At 42.1% G+C, this 13,842-nt stretch overlaps 1 protein-coding gene across 3 annotated transcripts in view; it reads right to left on the bottom strand.

Annotated features, from left to right (window-relative positions):
- Positions 1–13,842, bottom strand: part of CDH20 (cadherin 20) — a 113,819-nt gene that overhangs the window by 1,813 nt on the left and 98,164 nt on the right. For all 3 annotated transcript variants that reach the window (XM_027451663.3, XM_072034995.1, XM_027451664.3), the window contains 4 exons: positions 10,845–10,981; positions 8,217–8,338; positions 6,245–6,362; positions 224–475 (listed from right to left, as the gene is read on the bottom strand). In XM_027451663.3, the coding sequence (XP_027307464.1) occupies positions 224–475; positions 6,245–6,362; positions 8,217–8,338; positions 10,845–10,981 (629 nt within the window). The remainder of the gene's footprint in view (positions 1–223; positions 476–6,244; positions 6,363–8,216; positions 8,339–10,844; positions 10,982–13,842) is intronic.

The raw sequence follows: 13,842 nt of genomic DNA on the forward strand, positions 1-13,842 counted from the left end.
CTCATGAACCAAGAGTCCAAACGAGGGAATCAAAGTGCTTTTGACACCAGTAGCTAACAGGGGAAATAGAAGGTCTGGACAAGGAAAGGAAATACGTTTGTGGAGAGCACAGGCAAGATGCCCAGCTTTCAGTACTTCCTTCTGACACACCCTTTCCTAGAAAGCAACCCCCTAGCCAGAAGAGAAGAGCTTGTCCCCTCCCAGCAAGCAGCCAAGACTTTACCTAGCAGGACAAAGATGCAGGCGAGGATTGCAATGAGTGCCCCTCTGCTCAGGCTGACGGGAAGGACGTAGGCCTCGGCGTTGCAGGACATCACCATGCCGTCATCGTCGCAGCTGCACACGTGTATGGTCAGCGTGCCCGTGCTGCTCAGCACCGGGCGGCCGTTGTCGCTGATCAGGATGGGGAGGTAAAAGGTGTTCTGCTCGTGCTGTCTGAAGCCAGAGCGCCTTGTCAAAATCCACGCCGTATTGTCTAGGGGTGGACAACAGAGAGAAGAACTTACACACAGAGCAAATACGTTCAGAAGAAAAGGAAGGTTAAAAAAAAATCACCACTAGGCCCACATCCGTTTGTCTTCCCTCCTATTTTTTTTTTTTTTTTGTTTTTAATCAGTTTGTCACCATTCAGCATTTTGCCTCTGCATCCCTTATTCCAATACCTTCCCAGGCCACATCTCAAAACCTCCAAGGCATACACACCTTACGAGCTGTTTTTACCCTTTCTGACATGAAGTGCCCAGAGCAAAGTCACAGCCTTCAGATTTAGCTAGAAGAGCTTTCAAAAGGCAGGACAGAAATGAACAGTTCAGGGCAACTTGTTGTCCCTGTTTGTTCTTGCTCAGCAGCTTTTCTAGACATTGCTCTTAAGAGCTGCCAGCATTTTGGGGATGCTGGTGTATAACCCTTGTGGACATGTTAAGGTTGTCTTTATGTTTTTTGATACGTGGCATGGCCATCTGCTTGAGGCAATAAGAAGACAAAGGGAAAAAAATACAGCTTGCTATTTGAAAGAGCAGTGAGTTGAAAATTTTGCAGCTAAACATTTTTTCAATGAAATACATGCAATTTCATTGACACTGTTGCCATTGAAAAAAGTCAGACTACTTTGTTTTCATTGCCAGAATTACTCTGTTTTGATTGACCATTCTGCTTCATTTAGTGTGGCTACCACCTGTCTTCTAGAAGAACTTGAAACAAAATGAATCAAAATGATGCTGTGGAAACAAAAGAGTAAGAGAATGACCAAACTGCAAATTGCTTTTAATTTTCATTTCAAGGGTAATTCCTACTTCTAAGCCTTTTCCTCCATATTCATCATGTTTTTTTCTTTAAAAGTCAACATCTCCCAATGGCTTTTGAATTTCTTTCTCTACTCTCTCCCTCAGATTCCTCAAGCTGTGCACCGAGTTTTCTAACTAGAAAGAAAATGGATCCAGGAATCTGTCCTTCTCAAGTCTTATCTCAGAAATACCACAGCAAACCCTTTGAGGTCTGTGATGATTTTGCCTGTGCTGACTTTCAAATTTTATGGTCTCAGAGACTTCTGGAAAGTGCAAGGCTGAATGTCTCCAATGTGATCTGGGCCACCAGGTTATGTAAAGGAAGCTGCGGTAAATTGGCCCTTTGTACAAACATGTTTACAAATCTTGGGCCAGCTAAGATAGGGAACAAAGGTACTTCCACTTTTGGCAGACCTACAACCATGGTTCATCAGATTAGTTTGAATTGTGACCTGTTTTTAAAAGCAATCTCATGATCTTTTATTTCTTACACTTCAATGAGATTTCAAGCTTTCACTCTGAAAGTGTAAAATACTGAAGTGTGCACGTGTCTCTGTGAATATGTAATGAAATTGTATTGTCTCATTAAATCATGTCATCCCAAGAGCTGGGGCTTTGAGAAGAACCACGAAGTAGCACCAGATGCAGGATGAAATCCCCAAAGTTGCTTAAAACTGGTAATGTGTCAGCATTTGCTGATTTTACCACTTTTTAATACACTGTGCAGCTCTGAACATGTGCAGCTGGTGTGTACAGACATAGACAGACGCATTTCCACTGATGTGTGCCAAGATGCAGTGGTGATCAGCACCCTGCGGCTGCCAAGGCTCATGGGCAAGGGGTGTATGTTCTCCTGCAAGCCTCCCTCTCCTCCCTCTTGGGGCACACACATGTGGTTTCTCACCCTCAGGCTGTTTTATGTGCCCTCTAGTAAATGCTTCCCAGGATTAAAAACACATCTTTTCATCACTGAGCCTGATATAGCATGAGAAAAGCAGCCCAAAGGGCAGAAAATGGCAAAGTGTCTGGATTTATGCTGTGTCAGTGGAAATGTCCGAGTCATCTTAACATTGTAGTAGTTTGGTTGCATTTCTCTTTCCTGGGCGAAAGACTCACTCTCTTTAAACTGGCTTATAATAGAAGGCACATATTCCATTCAGGTGACAGCAAACTTTCATTTTATGCGAAATTGCTCTTTGTGAAGGAAAAAGACTTCATTATTCTTAGCTGGTCGTACTTTGCCTGTAGAAAAAATCACAGGCAGTGAGTGTGACTGAAGCTGTGCAAAATCAGTTAGTGAGAGATCTCAAATTTTTTAAGCATGTCTTTTTTTTTTTCTTTTTTTTTTTTTTCTCCAGGCTGAGAAACAAGTCTTCATAATCAAATGTTGACGGAGATATATATATGTGTATGTGTGTTATATATATATATATATATATATATATATTTTTGCAGTGATGTGTTGCCCGTATCATCTAGGTCTTAAATACTCTTGGCTATGTAATTCCCTTGGTGACTTTCAGCATAATGTTTCATCCCTTTTGCTTTGTTTTGCTTTGTACTAGGCAGGCATCCAAATCATCCCTAAGGAATCACTCTACCTGTTACTCCACAACTGCAGTGTGTTTTTGCCAAAGCTTGTTGTGTGACTCATCAAAAGCCAATGTGATTTGATGTGCTGCTGCAGTGCAAAGGACATGCTGGAATGGGATGCAGCATGGTAGAAACTGGAATACGCAATTTTCTTCCAAATTTGATATCTAAGCCCCAGCCATCAGCAAAATAGGGCTTGTGAGGACATGAAAGCCTCATTATATTAAAATAAAGCATGATAAGAATGCACAGTAGTTTTGCATCACAGCTTCCAGTTACAGCGTCTTTGTCTTGCAGAGGGTTGGATGGTAGCACTTAGCTACGGCGCTGAGCAGAGACAGTGAAGAGCACGGTGTGGTGGGTCCCCATGCCCCTGAGATCACCTTGAGCATGAAAACCATACTTCTTCCAGGCATGCAAGTTGGTGTGCTTGTGACAGCAAGCTTTGGAGCATCTCCTTCCTGCCATTTTCTGGAAGCAATTTACCTCCTTGGAGAGGTCAGGGGTAAATAATCACTGTGTAGGTCCGAACACCAAGATCAGAGCTAAGCTCCTCTCACAAGAAAGACTTGTTTTTAATCTCTGCATGAGTCTGTACAGTGACAGAGGACGGTTAGCCTAAAAGTCCTTTTAGTTTTTAAAACTAATTGCAATAATTAGGAATGGTTATTAATAATACGACGAAATATTTCACCAGGAGGTAGACCTCAGGGTCTACCTGAAGGGTAGGAAGAAGAAGGGTAGGGAAGGAAGAAATAGCTATCAATTTTTCTAGGACAAATTTAAATGCAATGGGGAAGACTGCTAGAGGCTTCCATTGATAGTCCTGATGGTGGTACGACCCTGATGCCTGCATCCATCAACATGGCTACTACCTTCATTAATTCCTGTTACCCAAAAATGGAGGAGAGCAGGTAAGGGTCAAGAGGAGATCAGCTCAGAGTTTAATCTGGAAGTGCGGTAAGCCTATTTCATTGCTCATCTCATTCTTACAGCAAGTCTCTTTTGCCAGCTGCTTCCCAGAATAATCTCACATGGCTTTACAAGCAGGACGAAGACAGATCACTGATGCCCTCGGTCAGTAACCAAAGGGACAGGAGACCCCAACTCAATTCCCTGCTTCATCACATATACTCTGTATGTCCTTGAGAAGTCATTCAGGCCCAGATCTTTGCAGATCATTACATGTCTATTGCCTGCTGATTTTACTGAACTGAAAGGGAACCAAGCATGTAAGCAGATTAATTTCTCCTTGCCCCAGATCCCCGTCTACGAAGTGGAGACAATAGGATTTCTCTGTCTGCCAGAGATATGGGGAGAATGAATAGCCTAAAGTAGTTCTTAGAGACTATAAATGACAAGGGCCAAAGAAATATGTAAAACAGCTCATCAGAATGCAAACCATGATCTATCTGTTGCTTGGTGTAAATCAAGGTTTTAATTGTTGCCAGGAAGGCTGCATGTCTTGCAGTTTTTCTTACCACTGTATGGGACGACCAAGTAATCAGCACAATTGCTAATCTTCACAGTGTGTTCCTACAGCCTGGGAAGTACTGCTGTCTCATGGTTAGATGCACAGGCTGTGAGGAGCAAGGTGGGTTCTGTTCCTTGTCTTGCCACCCTGTGACATGCAGTATATCTAAACCCCTCTGAATAAGTCACATAATTTATATACTACTTAAGGGTCCCTAGATGAAAATAGAAATATAAATTATTGTTACTGAAGTGACTACTGCACTCCAAATTGCTGAGGCAATAAATTAACCCTTAATATGTATAGTCAAATAGTCAGTGATTTGATACTTCACATTTTTATTTCAGATTTGTAACCAACAGTACTCTAAGCTTCTTGTGATATATATTTCTGGAAAACTGGTATTTTAGAGAAAGCAGGAGGCACAGCCATTCAGTCACTGCTGTCACTATAAATTACAGCAAGTATGGCCTTAGACAGAAAAAGTGCATCTGATGCTGGGAATTTTGCGAGTTTCCTTTTTTAGAACAATGCCCTCAGGATGAAATGAGCCTAGTTTGCCAAATGTTTTAGCAGTGGTTGTGTTCTATTTGCTTAATTATTTTGGCAATATATGTTCAAAAATAAAAGAGAGGGAGACAATGAGAGAGTGAAGGATAAAGATGCAAGAAGCGGTGCGGGGAGACTTCAGGGACCTTACAGAAAAAAATGCTTTTGGGATGAAAAATCATTAATATGCTGTGGAGGAGGGCTCCAGGGCTCTGCAAGCAGCATCTTTTAAGATGTGTTTAGTTAGTGAAGGCAGGGGCTTGTTTATTGGCCTATATGTTGCTCTTTCATATGCCTGCAGAGGCACAGATGGGAGCTTATGGAAATAAGTACGACAAGTAGGCATGTGTGCTTACGTGGGAGTAGGATCAGCACTCTGCCTGGAGACTGGTCACGGATGCTGCAGGTGCCTTTCCCTCCATTTATAACAGAATTGCTTGCTGATTTGTGGTGCTTTGCATACTAAGCTCCTACTGACATTCAGCCCCTTCATACCGACATTCAGTGCACCAGTTCGCTTGAGGCCATCCCTCTTCCCTGCTGAAGGCTGATGTGGACTTGACCTTGGCACTGTTATTTGCCCACAGAGGTCCTCTATCAGCAACAGTGATGTGAAGGCATGCTCACAGCAGGCTTTTCCTGCAGGCTCCAAAGCAACAAAAACTTCCCCAAAAGAAGCAAATTCCACTGGTGTGGATATGCAAATGCCAGTGTTTGGCCATGAGTCCCCCTCACTGGTATTTCAGTTTCTGCTTAACCCATCTCCTGTTGATGTTTAGCTGTAGTGCACGTCACCCCCTAAGGCTCTGCATCTTCTCCCTACCTCCCTCTCTTTCCCAGGCACTCAATGAGGATGTGCAAAGAGGAAGAAAAAAAGTGCTTGGGGAAAAAGATTGGAACAATACGAGAACCTTCCCTTTCAGTGCCTGGAAGAAAACATGAAGAGTACAAAAAAGAGCAATGTAATTTCCTTCAGATTTGTCTCCCTGTTCCAGTTTCTAGCCTACCTTTAAGCATCTCCTTTTGAATGAATGCAATTTCCACTCTGGTAATCTGAGATGCCTGCAGCCTGACCACAAGATCTGAATTTGCACAAAACACTGGCACATTTCCTTGGAGAAGAAAAAGGGGCCTATTGCTAGAGAATATTTATAGAGAAGGAAATATCATATAACCTTCAAGTGTATTAAGTAATATGTCATTTTATCTCTGCCTTTAAGGAGCAGGTGTCACTTGGTATTATTTGAAATGGCAGTCTTATCAAACACTGTAAGTCACAGCCTCTCAAGTCCAACTCAGACATTAGAAATTAGAGTAGCTAACTGCCCATGTCCACTCTGATTACCTTGATTGTCCCTCAGAGTAAAGTTGGGGTTGTTGGCTGCCTCCGGAGCCAGGCTGTAGTAGAAGTGCTGACCATCCTGTGGGTCATCCCGGTCGATGGCACTCACTGTCTGGATCAGCTACAGAATACGAGAGCAAAGCAGAAGCAGGTGAGAAGCAAGATGTATGTAATCTAAACAAGCAAATAAGTTCATGTGTATATTTATATATGTAAATATAAGCAACTTGGAGCATTTGAATAAAACTTTCTTGCAGAGGCACAGCAGATGAATCAAGAAGAGACTCAAAACCTCACAGGCTTCATTTTATTTTACTGTGATCATGCAAATCACTTTTAAACAAAGGAGGAGACAGTCAGTTTTGTTCAAATAACAGACACTTTTCTCCCTTGTGTCCCTATCTTCTGTTACACATTTTTCTCTTCTTTTGAGGCTCCAGGGTGTTCAGGAAATACATCATGTATTAGGGAGCTTGTAAGAAAGCCCATGCTTATATTCAGCTTCATTTTACAGGTAAAAAAGGATGCAAGGTTGATTTTTATCACTCTCAATTTTAAATCTATTAAGCTCTTCCCAAGAAGTCAGCGGAAAACAAAGAAAATTCAATGAAAACAGAGAAAATGCAACTATGCAGATGCTTTGCTTGTGCAACGAGTAACACTAAGGAGAGAAACTAAGAAAATACTAAATCTAGGAAGAGTTTTGTCACCTCACTTATGGAGGCTTGATGAAGTAGGTATAACAGATTGAAGCATGGTGAGCTGTAGCTCTGTCTCAATAAAAATTTTAACATCTTTTCGAACAAAGAACAGGTCTTCACCTGGATTTTTGCATTCCAAGCTATTTTTGGATTCAGAGACAAATGACAGACACGTAATGTCTTATTTAGCGCATCAGAACCGATTTCAGAACTTCTTGAAATGAGGCAGAAGTCCCACTTAGTGTGCTTTCAAAATACGGAAGAAGGCTGGGCAATAATTTCTATTCCCTGTATTATTAAGGGCATCTTTAAGTTAGTAGAATGAAATTATCCTGTGTAAGATTTTTAGTAGGACAGCTGTCCCAGCAGTGAATAACTATTTCGTTCTGCTTCAGAGCAAGCTGGGAGGAGCTCCGCTGCACGAGCAGTGATATTGCTAGTATATTTTTTCTCTTCATAAATCATCAGTTGTGTATCTGTGCACTTAAACTGTGTTTATCAGATGTGAATTTGGAGATACAGGTCCCTGCTGTGGACCCTGGGTGGTGAAGCAGCAGGTTGCATCCACACCAAGCTATAAGCAGTAGAAATTGTACCACCACTGTACTACCAGGGAGAGCTCCTCTCCATGTGTGATAGGGGCAGACCTTGTTCAAGGGCTTTGATGGGGTTTTAGAAGGGGTAGGAGCAAAGAGGTGTCACAGTTTGCTTGAAGGTACGGGTTTACAGTGTGCAGAGCTGGAAGTCCTGTGTTATCTATGATTCTCTGTAATCTCCAGTTCACAGCAGAACAGATTCAGTTTGTCACCCCTTTGAAGCTGATGTAGTATATTATGTTCAGCTTCCATAAGTCAGGGTGCTTAAGGCTCTTATAAATAGGGCCTTTTAAAAGGAAGCCTTGTCACTCACACACGGGCCGGGCTGACTCCGTGGCATTTCTTACAACACTTGTCCTCTCTTTGTTGCTGCCACAGGACACACCGTCCGTTTGCCTGCTGGCACTTGTCCAAGGGAAGGCTTTATTTCAACAGTGAAGTGTATGGTGGAGTGAGTTTGGAAACTACCGAGGGTGAAAAAGTGGTGCTTTATATGATGCTCATGGTGATGTAATGTGCTTGCCCTTGGAAAGCAGCACACGTAACGGCTGAAGAGAGCTCAGGTGCACCATTTGGTTAGCTGTGCCCTGTTTTCCATGCCTAGCCTGTTTGTTGTGCTTTCTCCATGCGGGCCAACCTTGCCCCCTGCCAGCCCCTGTCATTACCAGCATTTCTCACCTGTCCTGCTTTGGCGTTTTCGCAAACGAAAGATTCGTAGAACCTTGCAAACTCCGGCGCATTGTCATTCACATCCAGGACTTTCACCGTCACGGAGACACTGCCCACCTGCGAGGGATTGTCTGGAAGGAGAAGGGAAGTTGTAAAGAAAGGCAACTTGTGGCAAGGGAAAAAAAAATGGCTCCCTGCTCTGCAGAAGAGTTAAATCAATGCTTTTTGCTACTGATTTGTGTTAAATTATTTTTTTCTAAGAGGAACTGCATTTGCTTGCAGGTTATGTGACTCAGAGTGAAGTTGCAAATGCTGCTTTATCTATCTTGGCTTTCTATCTGGTCACATCAGTTTCAAACAAGTTCCTTTGGATGCAAAAGGACCTTCAACCTGGTCCAGTCAAATGGGACTATTTCTGTAACAAAAGTTTTAGACAATGCCCCGCAGTTAGAGCTTCGACTGGGAAATACTGTTTGTTGAGCCTCGGTATTGGCAGCATGAGTTATGTCGAGACTATTTTTAGGGATAGTCTTGTTATTTAGAGCTTGTCGGAAATGGTAATTCTGCATTTCAAGTATCTTTTTTGCTCAGAACTTATATTCCTGAACACAAAAATATTGTGTCAAGTTTTTGATACTTTGTACAGGGGGTTAAAATGCAATACCACATGAAATCGTACAGAAAAGCTTTCAATGAAGCTTAAAATCACAATGAAAATTTTACATTCTGCATGACATCATTTGTGATGTTTCTGTCCCGCTGGTTCATTAGCTCTCTTGCCCAATACATCCAGACATCATTTCATATATCTTTACAATTTCCAAACTCAGTAACCAAAGAATATATTTTTTTAACTTTTTTTTTCCTCCCAGAACAACCTTTTTCCCATATTAAAAGATAAAATGAAACTCTAAGAAGAGATTTAAAAAAAAAAAAATCATTATTAGGAGGTAAGGAGCAAAAATCAAGAACATTCTTAAGCGTTAGGCTTGTCTTAGCTATCCAGCCTCATGCATTTATTTCCAAATATATCTCACTTTCTGGCATGAAATGATGTGTTCGTATAAACAATAGATAATTTTCTTACACTCAGGAATTTTCTTAAAGGTTCCATGTACTGAATCCATAATGTGTGTCACATTTTATCGAGATAATAATCTTAAACTATATTGTTTCTCCCTGATTTATAATTTAGTCCCTCAGCTTCCCACATATCCATACATATCTTACTACCACACCTGTCATTGTGGCATATGAATGTCTGCATTCACACTCAGTAAAATTCATCTAACTTCTGGAACTAGAAGCTGTATTCAGGAGCGCACAACTATGGCATTTTCAAAACTATTTTCTAAATTAAAATATTGTGCTGCACATGTACAAAATTGACAAGAGGATGGGCAGAGGATGAGCCAAAGGAAGCCATGCCTTCATATTGCTCTCACCCTGGTGTGCTGCTACAGGGCTGCTTCTGCAGACTCGTGCGTGTAAGTGGATCTACACGGAATTGCAATGACCATCGGTGGCTGAAAATAAAACTAGCATTGAAACAGATGGGGTGAGATCCCATCACGTCCCTCTCACTATTAAAAAGGTGACAGGAGGGCTTTGCATGCTGGAACAGCCTACAAATATATGGCAGATTCACCCTGACTCTTGTGAAATACTCCCCTTGCTAACTTCAGATTGGTTGACTGTGTTTTGGATACGCTTCTCAATTTTTTTTCCCCTCTCAGACTGCCCCATATCTCTGGTACAGCCTGGATGTATATAGGAAGTGCTCTCAGACATGAGGAACAGCTCAGCTATTGCCAGCAAGCTTCTCAAAATCTGCTGCCCCTCAGCAAATGAACTGAAATCCTGAGCAAAAGCTATGTGGAACAAAGAGATCTCGGGTGAAAATTGGATGAATGTTTTATTTTATTTGCTCATATATCCTTAGCTCCTTTATGAAACTCAGCAATTTTTTTCATAGTGTCACTACATAATGATCAGCATCTCCTTGTTCTCATAGCCTTGGTAAATACCTGGCACAGATTAATCCTGAGCTGCGTTTTAGCTCACTGTGAAACCTGAAAATCTAATAAGTTTCAGTTGCTCTGGGGTTTTCATACAAGAGGATCCCAAAGCACCCTCTCCGAATCATTCATGCAGTGAGCAGATGGCGATGCCATTCACTTGCTACTGGCCCAGAGCAGATTTCCACCAGCAACCTAGCAGTGAAAGCATCGTTGCTGCCTGCCAGTCCCTGCACGCACCACGCAGTCCTCCCAGGTAGACTGGCAGCTGCACAGCCTTTGCAGCTTCTGCTTTTGCTGCCTAGTCCTTCTGGAGAAACAGAGCTCTTGCAGAAACATATTTCATGAAGAGTTTTACATAAATCCCTAGAATACTAATGACAAGAGAAAGCAGCACTCGGCATTTAATTGCCAGCCTCTGTTCCTCCCACCACTCTGTGAAAAAGAGCGTAAAAAATAAATAAAATGCAGCATTTGCTTGTTGATGTCAGAAGAGTAATTCAGTTAATACAGCTTCCCACTCGATACATAAGAACATCTGAATTGCTGAATTCAGGTCTCTCAGCCTGCTTTGTCTATTATATCTCTTTAATCTATGTACAGCCTGCATTCTCCTTACTCAGCTCCATGGCCAGCACTGTGATGTTGTGCCAAGAAACATCCTCCCGATCTAGAGGTCTCGCAGTCATCAGTGCTCCCGATGTAATGTCGACATAAAAGAACCGCCCCGGGTCGCTGCTCCTGTCAATCGAGTATCTGCAAGAGTACAGATTGAAAGTATTTTGCAACTCTGGTTAAAACCGAATGTTACGTACACCAAAGTGCCCCAGCAATGGGAATTCTGTCGCATGTAGCAGATCCCCATTCTTCCACAACCTAGCTGTGTGCTCCGCTGACTTCTGTAGGTACAGTGAGATGCATGAAAAACTTGTAGTTCACACGTCTAATGGAATTTAACAGCGAGCACTGCTGGGATGGAGCTGGAAGACAGGGAGATTTAATGCAAGCAGCCCCAAAGCGAGGCACAGCTCAGCACAGGAACATCTGCTTTACAGAGAAAATGTGTCAGCGAGGAGTGCAAGTTCTTTTTCTAAGCTCAGTAATTATACCCTTTCCCTGGGCACAATTCAGACTGTATGAAAATGACTTTACACCAGCTCCTTCTCTGGGCACTCAGGCTGATGAGGAGGAACCGTTCCCTTCCTTGTGCTTTTGCACTCTCTCTCCCTTCAGGAGAACGAACTCCACATGCATCCTGAGCCATCCTACTGACTGAGCCACGGCCGTGCAAGGGGGATGATGTCTGGCTTTCTCCTATCAAGCAAGAAAAATGGGTCCCTCTGTGAGGTTGGTTCATCATAATTACTGAGCCTGCCTGGCCAGAAAGCTTCATCAGGCAGCTGACTGACAGCTGTCACGATAGGGATGGCTGGGGGTGAGTAAAGCAGCTCTCAGGGCTCCTCCTTGCTTCTGCCCTGAGCCCCTTCTGCAAATTAAGCCAGGGCTGATGCAGCTGGTACGTTGGTACCTTCCTGTTTTTCCTGCCTAATCTCTAACAGATTTCTGGTTTCAGTGGTAATGGCCAGCAGAAATGAGTTGCACTCGCCCTGTACGTGCCGTGTTTGCCATTCAGCCGCACGGACGTATTCCTTGTGTTTGATATGCCAGAAGTACTCTCAGGTTTTCTATCAATCTGCAAGTTGCACAAATCATGTTCTGTCAGCTTCTCCTTCAGCAGATGGCAGGACTGGTGGCAAATACATTTTTGCGGGGTGTGTAAAATACTCAGTACCCTTCAAATGCTCTTAACAGCAGTTTGTACAAGTCGCCTTCCCAGCTAATTATGTTAGCATGGTAAGAGATCCTCTGGCAAAAACCACCCATGCGCTTATGCAAATGCCACAGCCTAGAACAGAGCCCAGACTTATTCTCTCTCCTTTTTTTTTTTTTTTTTTTTTTTTTGTTCTTTCTTCAAAGTTGATGGGAATTGAAAGCATTAGTCATAACAGATGCTGAATAGGGCTTGTTGTTCTGAATTTTCTCCTTTCAGCATAAGCGCATTCACTGGAACGAGCATGCCAGCCCGTTCTTTATATAGGGACATATTAAATTGGGATATAAAGTGCTGTTAGGCTACGCTGTTGTGAAACAAACAGCATTCTTTTCCACTTTTTTCAGAAAAATGAAAGAGGGTGGAGAGGCAGGTTTCCTTCCCTTCCCCTCCCAATCCTTTGCATTCCAAATAATGAGATTTCTGAGGCACTTGATTTATTTAGGAAATAAGTATGAATGTTGCTATATTTTGCTATAATAATTATTCTTGTATGAAGGCTATAAAAAGAATTTCTCTCTGACGGTTTAAGGCCAACGAGTATCTGAAATTTAATACGGCCTTCTGATTAGTGGTGCAGTATTAATCACCAGTGTCAAGAGGCACAGGTGGAGTCTTTGTCTGGGTTCTCCACACACCTTCTCCTGATAATAAGACCTGCTCCTTCATACTTGCTTCCACTTTACTCTTCAGGTAATCTTCCCAAATCACTTGAAAACAATCCCGACGTAGAGGACCGAAGAGTTTCCCTGTGTTTGTTGAGCCCTCCTGAATTGTCACCTGACTTTTCCATAACTGAGAAGATGGCCTGGACCCCACCCAAAGGAAGGGTCAGATGTCAGTTTTAATTTCAGATGGATTCCATCTTGTGTAATAAAATGTGTTATCTGGTATTTTGTTCTTCTTATCTTGCTTTGATCTGTGCAAGGTGAATGCAGAGTAAGCCCAAAATGTTGCCAGACTGGTACTGCATGGGTTTGTATGCATGGAGAACACCACATTAGAGGTAAACACTCGGACAACAAACACTTAACATCTGCATTTTAGTTAGCATTACAAATGGTATTCAAAGGACATTTCTTCTTTTCTTCTTCCTCCTTTTTCCTTTATCCCAGTTTTTTATATGTACAATGTGGAAAGGAAGAAGGAGGGAAGAAAGGAAGGAAAGTGGGGTGGGAGGAAGATGGGAAGAAAAGAAGGAAAGAAGGTGTGAAGGAACAGTTACAGAGGAATCTCTGAAATTTGTATATATATATATTTTAATATATCTTTGGTAATGTGTTCTGTGCTTTTTCGAGTACTGTTTCATCATGGGAAGTCACTGGAAAGCTCTGAAGAAAACTAAGAAAAAAACTCATTAAATATAACAATGAACACTTCTACCCTCTGATAACAGCACAGAATTATTTTTATACTATTTTGAGCAGATTTACACAATTCTGTTTGTGCTGCAGTATTTGGATAAAGCTAGACAATCAGCAAAATAAGATGTGGGCAGTAAAAAGTTTAAGGTAATGAAATTGTGATGCACACGGTGTGATGCCTTAGTTTTATTGAAGAATTTGAGACATCATGAGAAGTAAGATAACTTCATAATGTAGGTAGAAAAGACAGGTATATTACAGTAGCAGAGATGAAAAAATTAATTAGAGCAGTAACACAGAAAGCAATATCATTAAGGAAAAAAAGGCTTTGTGCCTGGTTAGATCTCACAGCTGAAGCCCACAGAGTTGCTCATACAGATTTCACTTCCTTTGAAAACTCCAAATGCTTGGTGTTTTGACTC

This window comes from Anas platyrhynchos, chromosome 2 (assembly GCF_047663525.1).
Source record: "Anas platyrhynchos isolate ZD024472 breed Pekin duck chromosome 2, IASCAAS_PekinDuck_T2T, whole genome shotgun sequence".
Taxonomy (NCBI): Eukaryota; Metazoa; Chordata; class Aves; order Anseriformes; family Anatidae; genus Anas; species Anas platyrhynchos.